A 20,059-nucleotide genomic window follows, 5' to 3' on the forward strand; every position below is an offset into this window, starting at 1 on the left:
CAAGCAAAACAAACACATGTCTGAGTTGATAATTTAATAGTACATAACTAATAGTATTTAAAAGAAAATAACTAGCAGAATATGATATATTCGTTTTAAAGTGTTTTTATGCAGTATATATTATTTTTTAATTATTTAATATTCTATAATGATTCATTTATAGAAATAATCGATTCTAATTTCATTATAAGCTCATCCCTTGACATGATAAATCTATGAATACGGTTTGTACCTGTAGTTCGCACAGCGCAAAGCGTACACGAAATTTGACATAAATATAGTCCATGCGACCGTCGCAAGGTGTGTGGTCTGTTTAGGTTGTCGTGGTAATAAAATTGCATACATTTAAATTTACAGCAGTTTTTTTTTTTAAATTCAGTACCTCATCAAATTCAATAATATACATATGTTTAATCTGTTGCGGTTTCAATTTGGATATTTTGTAGTTTTGATAAAATCTACATAAATTAGAGTTGGCAAAATCTAATAGGTACTTAAAGTTTCTGATATTATATTCAATCAAGATATAATCTAGTCTACAGCCAGATCTCCTGTTCGGTTTTTGCTATATACACTACACAAAAAATTCTCCCAGAAAGTTCTTCCGCCTACTTACACCATCTATACTTATACGATACGATATACATCACGTGAAAGTTTTTGCTGCACATTAAACTAATGGCAGAAAGGATTTTCTATTTTGATGTCTAATCAGTAACAGCCATACTGGTTGATGAACATAGTAAGTAGTTTGCTTGCTACCTGTACCTGCCTTCCCTGCTACTTCCCTGCCAAATCTTTATTTACAGACCAACTGTTGGATGAAGTTTTCATGGAAAGGGGTAAAATAAACTACTTACGTTTTATTAAATAATTATGTTATGAGCACTTGGCCATCTAATTTTAGTAAGTAAATCTACCTATTTCTGAAGAGATTAAGAGACATTAAGATGTGCAATTACTCTGCCGAGGTGTATGTCCTCGGGCTCAAAACTCAAGACGCACAACTCTGCCTTTTTGAAAGTTACGAGTGTATTGTTTGCATGGAGTTAATATGTACTACGTACACCTGGAGAGCTGACTGATGCCGGAAAAACGGTCTCGAAAGAGAATACTTTTTGGTAGCTGTGTCCTTGTCTAATATGGTGACAATGAGACATTAAAATATAGGACAAAATTATTTATTGTTGTATAGATTACACTTACCGTTTTAATTATAAATGCGATAAAATTTGAGATTTAAAGATTTTTATATCTGTAACCAACATTGTAGGAAATAAAACACAATGGGTAACCAATATATAATATTTATTGCTTGATTCTTCTTTTTTGTTTTTTTTATTGGGCGGTTCACCAGAAATTTCTACATCATCCCGTTTACTAGAAGGTCCTCTTCGTTCATAAGAAGTTCCTACTACTGTGATATGACTAGAATATGAAGTATGTACAAAAGATCCTCCTTTCAACTTTTGAATACGCAGAACTGTAAATTTTTTGCTTTCTGGAACTATCTGTAACATAACAAACTTTAGATATGGAAAAATATTACGTACTATTTTCTTGAGAAGGTTGTACAAATTATGATATTATAAGGTTTGACAAATGGATATAACAAAATTATAAGCATTCGGTTATATGAATTTGACTAAGATTAACTTAAGATTCATAATATAAAATGCATAGAAACATGAGACATCCCTTGAGCTAAATTGTATGATGTACAGGACAGTAACTTGTGCATTCGCAACATATTAGATTTATAATATATCAAAGTTTTGGTTTACAATATATGTATGTTAGCACAAAATACTACCTTAGGCAATACTGAAGGAACTGCTTGTGTCTTTGACTTATTCTTAGCTACTGTTAAATACGCATCATCAGTAAAATGTAAGCTACAAACACATGCAGTTTTTGTCACATTAGTGTCAAGGTTCATGGCATCAACCCACAAGGCCCTCCACTCTTTATTAACTGGAATCCTGAAAAAGAACGCGCAATTTAGACTATAATATAATAACTAGTAATGATGCATGGTTTTTTACACTTTGTGAGAAATTAATTCAGACAGCAAATGTTAATTTATTAATAAATATGGTGTTTACTGCATTTGCATCTTTAGATGGCATATCAATGCTATATATTTGTCTATAGCGTGAATGGGCCGATAAGGTGAAGTGACAGTTTGCTGTTAAGGTGGTAGCTCAAGGTCCATTTTCATACATTTTGTTTCGGCTTTAATCTTTAGGTAGCAGTAGAAAGTCTAAGTGATTAGCAGTTAATAATCATGGATATTTCTGCCTTTAAAATTTCGTCATATTAAATTTTAAAGGCCGAAATATCCATGATTATTAATTATTTTTACATTTTTCTTCAACTGCGAGAACTAATCACTAACTAGACGTGAATTTAAATTCTTTACTTGCCAATACTTGTTTAGTTACCCAGATTAAAGCCGAAACAAAATGTATGAAAATGGACCTTGAGCTACCACCTTAAGTACAAAAAAATCATTGAGCTGACATATTTTAGTGTAATAAATACATCACGTGACGATTCTTATAAAGACATTGCAAAATTTTAATTTTTTTACCCTTTACGTCTCATATCAAACATTATATAAACAAAGATAATAGGATAATCTTATCCCACTATATAAAAAATATGGTTACACTATTCACAATTTATCAATAAAACTTACCTATGAAAGGATATTCCACAACCTGGATAGGATTCTTGCTTACATCCTCTTACAACACAAGTATTCACCATAATTACGCAGTAACTTCTACGATATAAAAAAAAGCTAGCTTAAAAGTTATTCAATCCTTCTTTATCATCAAACCACAAGTGTAAACAAACGCCATTTTGTTCAATAGAATTCATTCATTTTTTCAGTTCACGGTGTTGCCGAAACGTAAACTACAATAACTTCTACTATACGACTGCTATAATAATTCCATTTATTAAATTTGTAACATAATAAAGTATAGGATCTAAGGATTTAAGCAGACAATATTATTTTATTTTATTTTTTATTACTGTAGTCTAATATAGATTTTTATTTATGTACTAATACTGCCATTAATATTATTAATTTAGAAGGTAATGAACGTTGGCAACATGTGCGAGAGGGACACGGCTACCAAAAAGTGATTCTCTTTCGAGACCGTTTTTGCCTTACATCTATTGCTAATGCAAAATGAACTTTATATTATAGGCATAAAATATCTTTTCAGTATTAATGTCAAACGTAGTAAGCTCTCCAGGTACATATTAACTCCATGATTGTTTGTCAGTAATTGGCTTTATCGATCAAACTTAGCTTATTACTACTCTACTTACTCTACATAGAGTACCTACTAGAATATTCTTCATAAGAATTTTAACGGCACTTATATAAATTTGTCAACCTCTATTAAGTACCCCAGCGTGGTAGACTATGGCTAAACTTTAGACTCTTAAGTTTAAACCCTTTCAGTAGTAGAGGAGGATCGTTCCCAACAGTTTCATAGTATCTGTACCTACATCTACATTTGAACTGTTATGCTTCTAAAAATACGCTAAGTATTTCTATCCTACCCATTAAATTTCCGGGAACTTAAACCATGAGTACCTACCTACCAAGATTCAAGAGCCAATCGGACTGTTTTCAAATGGTTTTCCTCCTTTCTGTCATTGACAGTTCGCTTTGGGCAACGTCTTTCTGGTATTTAAATAGGTATGCAATTTAAAACTTACATGCTTTTCTCGGAGACATTTTTTATGGCAACAGTTTTTTGTTTTGTATTGATAGACAACATGGCTACCTTTATAATATTAGATTTCTAAAAAACTTCATTTGCAAATAAATAAATTACTTAACTTATATTTTTTTTATTACCAGTAGATTGTATTCTCATAATTATATGAGAGCAAGCCTGGATCAGTAGCGCCGCTTTGTCTAATTATGTTGCCAAACAACAGCACGTCCTGTTTGCTAGAAGTTATTTGTTCTAACTTGTTATATCATCACAAACATAGATAATATAACAAGTTAGAAAACCCCAACTAACACCTAATATCTTGATGCCAATTGTAGTTCGTCTAATAACATTGCTTGTAATAAATGTTATAGCTTAACTTATAGGTCTTAAATCCCCTATCTAATTGGTTTATTAAACAAATGGTAATATCTTAGATTTTTTTATAAGTATCCCGCTTTTTTATATAAGTACTTAAAATATACGATAAAAGAATGATTTTGATTTGAGGATAAGTAGATAATATGTAGAGAAGTCAATAATTATATTATTTATAAAACCTAACAAATTCGAATTATAATTTCAGATCGTTTTTAATTAAACATGGTTTTATTTCTTCGGTAGCCAAGTTAATATAATTAAGGCGTTTTCCAATATCTATATTTTATTAATACCTTCCTACATAGTTTGGTACAGTCGACTGCTGTAATTTTAGTATACGACGGAACAGATAAGAAATAATCAGAATGGTAATTCCCAGCAATTAATAAAACAACGTCGTTACAGTCAATTGTCACCGATCTAATTATAAGTACTGAGTGACATCTTGATTGATTAAGAACATTTGGTACGATCTCGCGTATCACTCAACATGCTGGTTCGTAAATATATGTTGGGTGTGATATTATCTTCATCACATCTTGTCACTCTCACGGTTGATGGAAAAATGATTATTGATTACCAATACATATTCCATGGTCCATTTTTATGATGTGAATAATTTATCAATGTTACGTAATCATGTCGAGTTGTATGTCGAAAATCATTACATCCTGGCTGAAATGTCGGTGTTTGAGGGTGAAATTTATAGAATAAGCAAAATTTGTTGCAATAAGTACTTACATTAGTCATAAAATATATTGACATTATTGTATCATGCATCTGTAATATTATTCATGTTCACATCAGACCGTGAATTAAAGTTTAGAGGTCAAATATGAAATTACTGGTACCAAAAACACTTATCAAGCTAAATGCAAAGATACATTCAAATCAAGGAATGTAGGTATCCAGAATCCAGTATTTTTGAAGGAGCCTGATGACTGTAAAATCGGTTAAGTTAGAGTAAAATTTTACAGTAACATGATAACTCAAACACAAGTAAAATCTTACAGTAACATGAAAACTCAATACTATTAGTAGTCAAAGAGTTAAAAATTTAACATACTTTGTACGTGTAACAATTTTTAGGAAATCAAAGTCTTCCAGCCGCAAGTGTATCTTTTGTCTTCAGTATGTTTCTCTAGGCTTCTTGCTCAAACTCCTGAAGAGCAGCGCCCATGCTCAGAAATCCTCATGAATTACCACTTCCTATACACATACTCTACAGCTATATATATACTTTGCTGAAACATGAATTGATTGAAGTCGTCTCTCGGCCGTCGTCCCCGAGACGAATGCAACGCGAGCCCTGTTGGCAGCGCTTACGCACACTCGCCCAGTTCAAGCAAAATGCCGGACTTATTTTGGCCTGCCAAATTGAATATACAATATAGTACATGTGTTACAAGAACACATTTGTCCATGTGGACCGACGGACAAACCGCTTTCGTGTAGTGAACCGCCAATAAATCGTGATTGTGTGATAAGTGATAAGTTGTGGACAAGTTGATAAGTTATTTTATTAACGATGGATTCGTGGGGCATGATCAATGTGGACACAGCCACAATTGCTATCACCAGAGATGAGATGTCATCGAGTTTTCGTCGGAAGCAAATGGTGGTAAATACGTACTTTAAAAAATTTAAGTGAAAGAAGTCAAGATAAGTACCAAAAGTAGTTGAATTTGAAAATGTTTTCTGAGTTTTAAAATATTATATTTTGATAGATTGAAGTTCCATACATTTAACTACATTTTCCATACTCTATGTTAGAGTGTAATAAAAATTGGATGTATAAAAGAATTGGATATCGATTAGATAGAATTTCAAATCCATTATGTATTTGAATAAAACAGTAATTCAATTATTAAAGTTGTTATATAGTTCATGTATAGTAGCTACCCATTACAATGAGGAATGTAACACGAAAAATAAATACTTTAATTTATAATTTAACACTTAAATATTCTCGCATAAATTTACAAAGTAATTTGAAATGATGAGGGGAAATGAGACTAAAATACTAATTCATAAATATGTCAAAACAGTGATCGTTGGCGCGTTGGGCGGACATGAGTGACGGGATTTATGAATGCAGCCAGCGAAAGTTGTTTTGTCCGTTTGTCATCACAAATAATACTATATAATATACTTAGTAAAATATTATAAACCTATACCGCCTTTATTGAACATTGTTAAATCATAACCTTATATATTTAGTCTAAAATATATTATTCTAGGTAACGCGCACAAAGATATCTACGTGATGTATCGCACTGTATCAGACAAAGAATAAAATACACCATAGACGTTGAACAAGGCTTTAAATTTTTTTAACTACTTTTTATATTTTAAACGCGTATATTGTCATGGATACCTAAAGGTGAATCTTACTGCTACGTCTCAAGTCATACTCTACATTGTTTTACATTTTATTTATGCAACTGAATGGCGACTTGACAAGATAACTAAGCCGTTAGACCCATGGTAAGCATCACGACCGGTCATAAACATTAGGATTATGACCTAATGGTCATTTGACTAACAAATCACTGTGTTCGTCTTCTTGAGAAATTAGATGATAAGTCTCAGAATGCCCAATAAGTATACTGTCTATATGTTCAACCTGAAACATAACAATGCTTACAGCACAATGGTGCTTGGTGGCAGAAATACATATTGTAGCGGTAGGTACCGGTAGCCAGCAGCGCTCTAGCATAAGGGAGGCAGGACAAGTATTTGTCAATTAAAATGACAGTAAATTTATGTAATACCTAACCGAAATTCAAAATAATTACGATAGCGTGCAGTAGGTATAAGCTAATTTGTCGTTACTTTTATAATGTAAATGTGAGGAAATGTATAATGTAAATGAGAGGGTGTGCAGGCTTTTTACATTTTTGTATTTCACAATACACACACATATTGCACCCAATACGCAATATTGTATAAGAATAAAAGCCTTCTTAAATATTTATAGTTATATTCTAGACATGTTGTATCATTTTTATATTTTTGGGCAGTGAAATATTGTTTTTCAATGCCGGAATTGTAATACGAACACCCGCCAGCCGAGTTTGTATTGCCAACACCCTGAAACGTACGAAAAGAATTCTCAGAAATTAACCGGCATATTTATGAATATGAATCACATTATTTTAATAACACACCGACATTTTCCATGTGTTATGTCAAAATGTGAACTAAAAGATGATGTTTATTTAATACGTTTGCGTCGGAACATATATCGTTAATACATCTATTCATCATCATTGCCATCAACCTGTAAGTGAGTACATTTCTATAGGTGAACTTAAATCCAGGCTCAGATCTAGTAAGCTAGGGGGTCAGCCCTCAAAGTTGAGCACCCTAATTGTAGTATTTTACTTTGTCAGTTAGTGGTACAACAATAAATTATCTAAGGTCAAAGATAGTTACACAAAACAGAACTAAGTTTATTATTCAGTTTAAGTCAATCCATCTGGCGTTATAGAAAGCAGGTATTGATGGATGGATAGATTTGATTTTACGACTGCTATCCACCTTGAGGGCTCAGTCCCAGGCAAAGCGTGTTAAGAAATTCTTACAAATTGTTGCTTTATCGAGAAATAAAACGCATGTGCTTTCAAACCCCAGTCTATTACAATGCCATGAAATCATGAAAAAGTATTAATTTGACGAAGCTGGTTCTTACATGGCTGATAGAATATAGTCAGAAATTATTGTTTATGAAAATGCCTCCCAATATGAAGTCTCGATACGTCAATGTTCAGGAACCGCCTGTGCGTAACACACGTGAAATCGTTTTTACAACCTCATAGCAAGCAGTTGAGTTGGTAGGTCCGCATGTCCCGAGTATATCCATAATTCTATACCTAATACGGACTACGGATAGTGTTGTTTTGCCTAATTATTCATTAGTTCATAATTCATCAATATGTCGAAAATAAAGGTAAGAAGAATTTATACATATTTGGTGTTTATTTTTCATCGTCGCCCATAGTCTGCAAGTGTAGGAAACAATTTTTTTTTTTTTTATAAAAATATGTAAGTATTCGTGTTGATACAGTTGATCATTATAAATTTCGTTAATATTATTATTGAAACTATGCTATATACCATAAGTTTAATTGAATAAATCTAATGATTTCTTAGGTTTACACGAATATTAAACATGAAAAGAAAACTTTTTTGCCGATTATATGGCGGTTTTTTATAATATAATTTTTACGCAAATTTATAATATAAAAAACCGCGATTATATCCGCAAAAAAGTTTTATTTTGATGAATAAATCTATGGTATAAATACAAGTAGGTACATAATCATACATACATACATAATGTACACGTTAGCGTATGTTTTTAATATTTTGAAACCCAATAGAATTAACACCTAATAAGTGTATAAGAGGTCATTTTTACAATTTAGCTTGTTAATGTAGAGTTTAATGACGTCATTAAAAAAATAACGTTATTTTACGAGGTTTTAATGGAATGCTACAATGTAGGTATAATATAACCTAATAAGCAATACGTGTGTAACGAAAAAGCAGGACCATTACGTCTAATGTGTAACTTGTGTTAATTATAATCAATATTTAAAATAATAAAATAAAAAGAGTTAAGTTTGTCGATTACAAAGAGTATCTAGTTTCCTTACTTTAAGGCGATACCTCAAGGTCCATTTTCATACATTTTGTTTCACCTTTAATCTGGGTAACTAAACAAGTATTGGCAAGTTAAGAATTTAAATTCACGTCTAGTTAGTGATTAGTTCTCGCAGTTGAAAGAAAAACGTAAAAATAATTAATAATCATGGATATTTCAGCCTTTAAAATTTCGTCATACTAAATTTGAAAAAATGTATGAAAATGGACCTTGAGGTATCGCCTTAAGGAAGGTTTAATGATACCAATACATCATTAATTATTATTCAATTTTATTTTAAAATTTAATTAGGAATTTAGGTAAATTAAGCTTACTGAATACCGAATAATATTGTTTATTATTTTTTTGAAGTTATCCCCGTTTTGTCAGTTATTTCTTAACTATCATTATTTTGCGTCACACAGACAATACATAGCCCGATTATAATTATTCAGGAAGGTCTTTATTACAAAATAAGAACTCTTAAATTGAATCCTTTGCAATTCTGAATAGGTCATGCTGACTCTTGGCCGAGGTTTGTGGGCGCCACTCTAATTTGCCCATTCGCTTTGTACGAATCCGTTTGATGCATGATGCTTTTAAGATTATTCCTTGACGTTATTTATGGGAATTGGAGACGCACGTTTGTAAACATATTATTTTGATATTAAGAATAAAATGTACTTATATTGTTCACGAATATAAAGCGAAACAGTTTCAAAATTAATGTTACAATAGTTGTTGTTTTATTCTCTTGTTTATTTAATATATTATAAATATATTTTAAATCAAACATTTATGGGATGACGAACACAAAAACTACGTTTAATTAACCCTTTATAGATTCAAGTAAGTGCACTTGTAATAATTTTAGTCGTAAAATGTTGTAATACTTTTTCGGCAACAAGTTCACAAAGTTTGTTCAATGCCTTATGATTTTTAATAGCAATAAATTTAAATGCGACTATGTTTTGGTAGTCATTCTTGCCTTTTTCCTTCTACTTTTATTATTAAATATTAACTATTGAAACGAGAACAATTACTGATACAGTAATAAAAGTAAAGAACATAGACTTACCTTGCGTGCAATTACTATATATGATGAAGTGGTCTAGTTGTGCAAATTACCTATCTGCATAAAAAATACCTGTAAGGTCGATTCCATAAGTATTAGTATTAATTTGTTGATACGGAATACAAACGCGCAGTTGGCATAAATTCCGCAGATACTTACTTACACTGTCTCAGTTTTTAAGTTAATTTTTACTTTGTCTTCCATTATAACAGATTCTCTCATATCTCTATAACAATAATCATACCTACATAAAATATCAAAAATTCCACGCAGTTTTACTCCAATATATGCCGACCATCTAAACACATCCAACAGACTGACTCATTAGTGATCTAATTAAAACGTATTCATTTAGATATATTTTTAGCGAAAATATCTCATGTGTAATTCGAAGAATTTTTCCGAACGACTTTTGTTTCTCAATGCTTTGTATCAATTTATGTATATGCCAGAATCTTGTATTCAGTAGTTATGCGCATGTTTTAAATCAAACAATTTAATTGATAAAATACCCTTTTGCGAGTCTTATAATTGACATTTATAATTATGCTTTATTACAAAAAAGGGAGAAAACAGAAAAATAAAAACCGCAATAAAATCCTTAATCTATTTTTATTTCAATGATGATGACTAAACAATCGTGTAAACATAAGAAATTATCTTTCAAGATAAAGTAGAGACGAAGCCGATCTAGTAGACAGCTCTACTATTGTTAGTAGAGCTACCTACTAGATCGTATCGTCTGGCAACAGTTTATTGCATTGACAACAGCTTTTACACGCAAATCCATGATGATGCTAAATATTAGCAATTTCAAAATGCGTGCGTCACACATATAATTATATTTTTCGTTATACAATAACAATAAGAAATAATTAATGTAAAATATTTACCTCATCATGGATTATCGTGTAAAAGCTGTTGTCAATCCAATAAACTTGCCAGACGACAAAATATATGAGTCACTGGTCCAGGAAATACCTCGACGGTTGCCAAATTGTTGTTGGTAAAAGCTCTCAGACGACGCGTGTGGTTTTCTTATTGTTATGTACGATGAAACTCTATTTATTGAATAACCAAGACGGTCCTGTTATATGTTATACTCTTTATAATATACGATTTTTTTTAGAAATATAAAGATAAATAAGTACATCGTGTAAATTAATTCAAAATAGAGAGTAGATATTATTATTATCATTTGCCTGTCTATTTAAATCTTGAACACATGCGCAGTTTCGTGTACTAAGGATCAAACAGTGCCAAAAATGTAGAGATCTGTTTAGTAATTCCAGGTTGATTTTAAGTGGCATCTGTTTTAGACATAATCATATGACTAGAAATTTTATCGTTGCACAGATCACCGTGTTTGAAGCGTTGTTTGTATAAAACTATTTTGTATTAAATTATTATTATTTCCAACGCAGAAAATATTAATATCGATAAATAAGTCTTGTATCACGTAGGTGAATGGATGCATTTTTTCGAACAACATGAACAACCCAAAACCTATCAAATAAACATTATTCTGCATGAATGGTGCCACGAAATAATATTAAAATCTAAAGAAATTTGTGTGGAACGGACTGCCAAGACGAATGTACGCAGGTTCAAATCCCAAATACCTTTGACTTTTCTTAAAAATCATGTGTGTATTCTTTGTGAATTTATCGCTCGCTTTAACGGTGAAGGAAAACATCGTGAAGAAACCTGCACGAAGGTGTGTAAAGTCTACCAATCCGTAGTAGTCCAGCGTGGTGGACTAAGGCCTAATCCCTCTCAGTAGTAGAGGAGGCCCGTGCTCAGCAGTGGGCAAATATATAATACAGGGCTGATATTATTATAAAGAAATTGTAATGTTCGAAGGCATTCATTTTAAATACCATGTTTTATAATTTGGGTACTGCAGATTTCATCTTCGTGTAGGAGAGAGGTTTTCAGAAGTGATAGCTATGGGAAGAGCCGGGTTTTATTTATTCAAATAAATATAATTTATCATAGCCCAATATATTAAAATGTATATTTTCTCATACTACATCTCTTAATTAATAATTTTTCATTTTATGTTTCTAATCTGAATAACCAGTGTATTAACAATTTGCATTATTTTATGTTAATAAAATCGTTATTAGTAATAAATGTGGAGATGAAATATAAATTTGAAAACATTGTGTATATAGTTATTTCATATACGTACGTACATACATAACTATTTTAGTAAGTTTATTGAGAAACATGTAAAATTAAACATGCCCTTTTGTAAACTAGCTGAAAGACTATTGTAAGTCTTATGATGAAACGTGATTGGTTGATGTGCTTGAATAACAACAGTCATAGCAGACTTTTTTGATGCTTAAAGACCTTAACACAAAATTATGAAGAAGGGGCCTAAACGTGACCTTAACTACATAATAACGTAAGCATTGGGTTGTAATCATCAATATGTAGGCAACATGGAGTTAATATGTACTACAACGTAGGTAAAGAGCCTGCAAATGAACATTCTGAGTGATGAATAAGTAGATAATGAAAACAACATGATATCAATATTGAATAATATTTTTTCGCCTAAAGCTATGCATTACTTTAACTATAACGTAAAAATTCAAAGTGTATGATTTTAATTTTATAAATAAAAACGAGGGTTTTTTGGAATTTTAATTACATTATGTGACACTCCCGTAACTCGATGTCTATCTTCTTCTTACCTTATTTGAATAGGTACCTAGTGTGGCCCTTTGATGCTAAGTAAAACGTAATTTGTAAATTATAAAGTGTAGACTTCCATGAACCGTCATAGGACGGTGACGTCATAGGACCGTGATAGCACGATCATTTATTAATCTCGTTGTATCCGTCACATAATTGTTGATATCTCAACCTCTCCCAGTGACCGTCCTGGGTCCAGGTTTGTAACACGTCAGTGGGTTGCCCTCGTCATAGTCGCTTAATTTTCAAGGGTTCCGTAAGCGTAAAACGCTCACCTGATAGTCCGGTGTGTTTGTATAAATAGGCTTTGCCAGGCTAACAAGCATAGTCAGGTAAAAAAAAAACAATTCGTCAATAATAGTTTGGTCATATTATATTTTATAAAATAACAAAATGTACTTATTAGCTACATATTGACCTTCTTTGACTGTATCCTTTACTATGAATTGTAGCTGTAAGTTTCCCAATTATAATTAAATAAAATAAAATATACCTAAACCTAAGTTTAAAAAATACGTTTCATGTAATATGCACAACAAACGTGACAGCTTATACTTTTTTCTTATACGTAAACCTAATGTAATTATTTTTTTTACATCAATAGCGTATTACGTAATTTACATAATAACACCCGTTATTACACTACCAATTAGATAATAATACACATTATACATAAGAACCTTTATCCGATAACGAATAATGCGTAATGGATAACACACACACACACATACACGTAATATTCGGATTACCGCTAACACTAAAAGAAATAAATTTACGAATAATGAAGTTTTTTTTAAATTGTCATACTGTTATAACGTAAAATAATTATGGAATCAAATTTAATATGTTGTTTTCAATTTACAAAATACTAAAGAGCAAATAATTGTCAGATTCTTAAAATATTTCGTCGCGCTCACGCTCGACGTACACTCCCAGATGATTCCAAAATTATCCTCAGCGTTCCATTTATTCTTTGCTCGCGGTCAACTTTTAGCGTGTATGGTTTAGACAAAAACAGTGCAGTTGTTACAAATTGGTATTTCAAATGCATATTTAGTGCATATAAAGTGTGTAAAAGTTAATAAACATGGATATACCCACTGATGTGTGGGGCCAGTTGGCTCTAGAGGCCAGTCAAGTATATCTGACTGAGGGAGGCCAAGTCAGGAGTCCGTTTGCCAATACGGTAATGTGAAATGTGTTTTATTACATAAATACTTTGATGTTTTCTTGCATCACATGCAGTGTACATATAATCACGGCTAGCTCTAATTGTAACTAGGTCTGATAAATAGTGATTTATATGTATTAATAGGGATTCACGTAGAGTTATGTATGTTGCTAGAAATTATCTATGACTTAATATTATTATGTATAGCTATCAAAGTCATTAAACGATATAGTTTTTTATTGTGGCTATTGAGTAAAATATGCTCTAAGCCTAGGCACAAAATTTTCTTTTCTAAATTAAATCCTCCAAAATTAGTAGACATGTTTTTTTCTCCCACAGGCGCCGTTTTGATAATTTAATAGTTCGGACAATATCTTTTAATTTTTTTTCTATTACAGACTATAGAAAAGCTTCCGGATAAAGTTCTACTAAATATATTTTCGTATTTATCACATAGAGAAATATGTCGTATGGCGACTGTTTGCAAAAGATGGCGTATGGTGGCATACGATACGCGGCTGTGGACTCATGTCAGTTTAAGACCTGAAATTTCTGGCTTACATGTAGGTTAGTATGTTTATATTTCTTGGAAAACTGTTTACCAAATATATATATATATATATATAGTATTGATAGACGAATTATTTTGTAATTTTGCACCATTAAGTACTGCCTGTTTACAATCTATATAGACTGAATTGGAAGTGCGCGCTGTTTGTCTCTATCGCACTCCCCTATTGGTAATGTTATTTTGTTTCACGCGTGACATAATTGGACCGGTCCACGCGTATTCCGGAAACAGTATGTTTACATTTTGAGTTTTGTTTGGTATACAAAAGCTATCACTACTTTGTAATAAATATTTGATCTCACGTTCTAGGGTCTCTCGAGTCTTTGCTGGCGCTGATTTCAATAAGATTCGGACCATCTCTGCGTTACATAGAGCTGCCTATAGAGTTAATCACACACACAGTGCTACATGAACTGGCGGCAAAATGTCCTAATTTGACACACATGTTACTTGACTTCAGTACAGGTACGTAGAATGTAAAAAAATATGATTTTTATAGACATTCAATATAACACTAAGAATTTTGATGCAGTACGCAATGTGAGGAAATGAAACAACATATATGGTCATTTTGGTATTGCGTTAATAAATGAAATCACATAATCTACTTTGACTCTGCATTTTGCCAAAAAATATCCATGAGTAACGAATATTTTCACCATAAATCGTGGGTTGTATATTGTCCATGGGTTGTAACTTGCAAAATGTAATGGGTTTTAATGTTTTTATTTAATTTTACATATATATCTATTTTCTGTTTAACTGACTGACTCAACTTAAATTACATTCAAACATTTTAACTCTTGCTAGAGCCTTAACTATCTTTATTGTTACTTTGAACATTTATATGATTACTTAATTCACATTTTCAGCCATGCAACTGCACGATTTCTCCGAAATGCAAGCGTTTCCAACGAAACTACGGTACTTATGTATTTGTCTTTCGGAGGTCATCTTCATGGAGGGTTTTATGAGGAAAATATATAATTTTATAAACGGCCTGGAGATTTTACATCTTATTGGTAAGCTCATACATATTATATTGAATACTATATCTATTTTGTTTTCATAAGTATAACAAAGTCTTGTCTTATTGTTTAATGTCTAAGGGAATCACAAACAAGAGCTCAAAAGTTGGAGTGGACTTTTAAGAGACGCAATAATATTACCTGATATTTTATATTTTAACGTTTAGCTCTTTTGCAAGATAATTGATTGATTGATTGCATAATATTTTTCAGGTACATACGAAAAGGTGGAAGAGGAAGAGGAGGAGATCTATGAGGTTATAAACGTGCACAAACTCAAGTCCGCAACGCCCAATCTACGCGTCATCAACCTCTACGGAATCAACTTCGTGGACGACTCGCATATTGACGCCTTCAGCTCTAACTGTATTCAGGCAAGTTGTTTAGAATTTGCTCACTAGATGTTGCTCAAGAAAAGTCCTTAAATCAGTATACTGATCGTTGCTCGATAGCGGAAATTTTAAAAATCAGACCTAGAAATTCAAATATTACTCGTGAGAGCAAATTTCCGGGATAAAATTAGTCTATGTGTAAATCCAAGTATTTAAGTGATCATCCTTTAGTTCAGAGCAACAATCTATTGTGGTGCAATTGATTAATAAAAAAAATATTACATATGCTTGCATCTATCTGTACCTAATCCTGAACTGTTTCAGTAGTGTAGCGTAGTGGAGCAGGTAGGCGTGGTCCGTCCCAGGCTCCACTTGTATGGGGGAGAAGGTGCTTAGAGGCAAAATGTCTTCGAAGTCTCTCCTATGTACCAGTAGCTAGTTTTTTTTATTATTCTCCCCTGGCGCCTAGTGGCGCCAAATTTTTTGTCCGCGCGGGAGGTAAAAACCACAGTACGCTGCAGACATTTGTAGAGCAAGCGGTTCGCCGAGCGTATTTTCATTTCTATTGCTACGTTCTACACTAAATATTATCAGTCCGTGGTAACTAACGTGGTGCTTATTAAAAATCTTAATAAACGCAACTAAAGACTGAAATTGACGTCATCGGTTCTATAGCAGTACCACAATGTCACTAGGATAAGTGCGGTGATTAATGCTAAAGATCCCAATTACATGTAAATTTTCTATAATCACTTCAGTTGGAGTGCCTGGCAGTAAACTACTGCAACAAGGTGACGGGCTCCACGATGAAGACGCTGTTCCAGCGCTCTAGGCGTCTCACCTGCCTTCTCATGAACGGATGCAGTGAGTCCATTCCATTCCAACTATACGAACATATCTAAAATAGATGGATATCTATTTTTTTTATTACTTAACAAAATATAACGAGTGTTTCGAAGTTCAAATCAATAAGGTAGATTATATTATATTTAATTGTATTTAGTTCATACTTAAAAGTAAAATATTTACGTCTGTTATGTACTTACATACCCACAATACATATTTTCATTTTTAAATAAATAATGTTGACCATACTTTATTCGAGTGCCTAAGAATTTGAATTAAGGTCTTTTGAATTTTTTGGTATAAGTATGTCATGTAATTTATTAGCTTATAAAGATGAATATTTCGTCAATATTCAGGTCTTCAATCAGAATACGTAATGCAAGTAGAGTGGGAGAAGTCTTCCATCCAAGAGTTGGATGTCACAGCCACGGACCTCTCCACCGAGTGCCTCATCGACATGCTCTCCAGGATACAGAATTTAAGATTCTTGAGCGCCGGTCAGATCAACGGGTTCAATGATTCAGTGCTCAAAGCTTGGATTGAAGCTGGTACTGCTAGGTAAGCTACTGTTTGAGTATCTTAGGCAATTATTACAAAGCGAGCGACAAGACTTCACTCATAAGTTCATATAATGAATTTTGGAAATTGTCACCCCTTCAGTGCCGAATTTATACCTTCCTAAAATATAGGCTATAAAATATAGCTCAGTTTGTGTCGTCCCGCATGCATGCGTGCCTATTTTACGGCATCGAAAATAAAATGGTCCCCGATTGTAACTATACCGGCCCCTAGGCCAAGGCCTATTGAATTAGACACTGTACCTCTTACGGAAAATAGCGTGGTGTATTTCTATAACCCAGGTGACAACATGTGGCCTAGAGACGTCGACGTAGCAGTATGATGAACCTTGTTGCTATTTATGTTAGGTTAAGTTAGTTGATGCGGCACGGTTTTATTTCAGAATTGCGCGCTCTACAGGTTTTGATATAACGTTACATTACGTTTGCAACCTAATTCGCATCTGTTGCACTTAGTCTTTAGTATATTATGTGAAAGAAACTAATAATACGCACCGCTCAATTCCAGGAATTTGGTGGCGCTGGACGTGGACTCCTCAGACAACCTGACCGATGAGGCGTTGCACCGGTTCCTGTCGCGGCACGGCAGCCAGCTACACGGGCTGGTACTCAGCGGCATGCCGCACATCACCGACCAGTTGTGGCAGAGCGTTATGCAACTGCTTACCAATACAAAGTGAGATACTTTTTTTTATCGGCATGGCAGGGACTCCACTGCACCTAATGGTAAGTGGAGTCGGGTCCAGATAGTGTCGATTGATGAGAGATGACTGACTCTCGCTAGTCGAAACAGTTATGCCGGCCTGTTTGAAATCTGGGATATACAGGCGGAACCTGCAACGGAGCACACTTACGTGGGCTACTATGTTTGTGTACGATGGTCGTTTGGGCGGATCCAAATATCTTAACACTAGAAATCCTTTAATTGCGGTGAAAAAAGACTTCAGGTTTAAAGGATTGTTTAACGTTTCAAAAGTTAATATATGAGAAAAAAAACTTCATTTAAAAATATTAACACACTTTTTTTTAATGTGTTTTGGTAGTAAACAGTACCTAGATAACGAAACGTTAAAAAAAAGAATACAGCTATTTTTTTTATTTGCTATAGTTTACTTAGGAGCCATCAATTTATTGAATGATTTGAAGGTTGTTAGCGTTATTGGACGATATTTAAAAGGAACTTTAATGTTATTTCAGGATACTCATAATGGGAACTCAGGAGCGTTTGGGAGTTAATATTCACGTTGATCAGGCAAGTGCTAATACCTATTATATAAATATGCCATGATAACATAACCTTAAAAAAAGACCATTCATAAATAGATATCGAATGAACTTTTATTATTTAATTTATAAATTACCTATTTATAACTTACATGATGAAATAATAATATTCTGTTCGTTATCAGCTAATGGACGGCATTGCGAACAACTGCCCAAATCTAGAAAGGCTGGAGCTACGCTGGGATCCAGAGAACCTCCGCTTTAGTGACAAGAGTCAAAAGGCTATCGATATTCTGCGTGTGAAGTGCCTCAAACTCAAATGCTTGGTACTGAGGTAAGTAATTTCAAAACTGGTTTATAAGACCATTTCCGGATTTTCATGGCAGAAGAAAAGACATTTTTACTACTTATATAGGCAGATGGTGACAGAGCCGTCATTGCCATAGGGTTGATCTCAGGAACATGTTTGCTACAGTTAGTATATCTTTAGTGTTTATGATTGTTCTCAGTCAAATTCATTGATAAAATTGCATCTTCAGATCGGATTATTTTTACATACTACTAGCATTTTGTACTATAACAATAAATGCCTATAGTCTCATTTATAGTATACCATATATTTGAGAGAAAAAAAAATATCCGCTTTACAATAATAAATCTACCGATCGGATCGGATTGGGGATCAGAACAAATGCTATGTTTAATTTAAAAGGCACTATTATGATTATATATCGCTTTATTCCTCCTCTGAATATTATTTTAGACTGGAGACAATATCTAATAACAAGGATGATGGTCATTCTTTACATACATACCCAGTTACATATATGGTATGGTATGGTCACGCCTTTTACCTGAAGGGGTAGGTAGTGGCGCAACTGGTGCACCCACTTTCCGCAGTGTGTATTCCGTCATATGTGATGCTGTTTTTCTATCGTCATATCGGGCACAAACTGACTTCGGGCTAATACTGAGTATAAAAACTCAAAATGATTATTGCACTCAGCACTGCAGTCGTATCCTAATAAAACTACGCCACCGAGGCAGTCATTATGTACTTACCAATTGAGCCTCGTTTAAATTTTTGACACCTGTATTCATTTCTATATCTACATCTTCCAGCGATGGTCGGTACTACGAGATCGTGAAGGCTAACTTCGAGCGCGCGGACCGCACCACCGTGGTGCGCACTTCCACCAACTGCCGCGTCTCCAATTACTACCTTCTGTCCAACTACAAAGAGCTTATATTCAACTAGTACTAGGTGCTTTTTCATGTTTAAGTTTGTGTTGATTTTGGAATAAATGTTGTATAAAATACACTTTGTTTGCTTTTCCGCTAGCTTTCTTTAAAGTATAGTCATGTTTTTTTACAACTGATTACCCTAATTCTTAAAATTCTTAAGAATGTGTTTCTTATACTTCGTTTGCTAAGCCTTAGTGTTTGACAAATCATATTGCTGAATATATGGTGTTTTATTAAAACTAAGGTCACTGTTTCGAAATCATTGGTGAGACAGTAATACCTTGCAACATTGTGATAATGGTTTACCTTGCTATTTGTCACATGTACGCGTCACATACCAATGCCTATTAGTAATGTAATTTTTACTTGTTGATGAATCTAACCTTTTGAATACCTATTAAAATGGCTTCCTCTTTAAAAATACAAGTGTTTACATATGCAACTCGTTTATTTGAACTTTAATTTGGAAAAAAATATGACTCACCAGTAATTTAGCATAAACATACTGAAT

At 33.0% G+C, this 20,059-nt stretch overlaps 2 protein-coding genes across 4 annotated transcripts; one reads left to right on the forward strand and one right to left on the reverse strand.

The window, feature by feature from the left end:
* Window positions 1-780: 780 nt before the first annotated feature.
* On the reverse strand, window positions 781-3,057 carry LOC119189651 (THAP domain-containing protein 1-like). The gene is made up of 4 exons (XM_037439921.1): window positions 2,702-3,057; window positions 1,814-1,982; window positions 1,267-1,511; window positions 781-814 (listed from the first exon to the last, which is right to left on the reverse strand). The coding sequence occupies exons 1-4, from the start codon at window positions 2,770-2,772 to the stop codon at window positions 781-783; spliced, it is 519 nt and encodes a 172-aa protein (XP_037295818.1). The 5' UTR covers window positions 2,773-3,057.
* Window positions 3,058-4,598: 1,541 nt separating this feature from the next.
* Window positions 4,599-19,622, forward strand: LOC115451649 (F-box/LRR-repeat protein 2). 3 transcript variants are annotated; one of them, XM_037439912.1, is made up of 11 exons: window positions 4,599-4,620; window positions 14,123-14,291; window positions 14,605-14,760; window positions 15,168-15,317; window positions 15,537-15,697; window positions 16,414-16,519; window positions 16,858-17,059; window positions 17,588-17,755; window positions 18,277-18,331; window positions 18,489-18,637; window positions 19,426-19,561. In XM_037439912.1, the coding sequence occupies exons 1-11, from the start codon at window positions 4,615-4,617 to the stop codon at window positions 19,559-19,561; spliced, it is 1,458 nt and encodes a 485-aa protein (XP_037295809.1). In that variant the 5' UTR covers window positions 4,599-4,614. The 3 variants fall into 3 exon arrangements, with proteins under 3 accessions (XP_037295809.1, XP_037295808.1, XP_037295807.1); XM_037439911.1 differs by lacking the exon at window positions 4,599-4,620 and adding an exon at window positions 5,396-5,745; XM_037439910.1 differs by lacking the exon at window positions 4,599-4,620 and adding an exon at window positions 13,641-13,739 and having other exon boundaries at window positions 19,426-19,622.
* Window positions 19,623-20,059: the final 437 nt, after the last annotated feature.

This window comes from Manduca sexta, chromosome 18 (assembly GCF_014839805.1).
Source record: "Manduca sexta isolate Smith_Timp_Sample1 chromosome 18, JHU_Msex_v1.0, whole genome shotgun sequence".
Taxonomy (NCBI): domain Eukaryota; kingdom Metazoa; phylum Arthropoda; class Insecta; order Lepidoptera; family Sphingidae; genus Manduca; species Manduca sexta.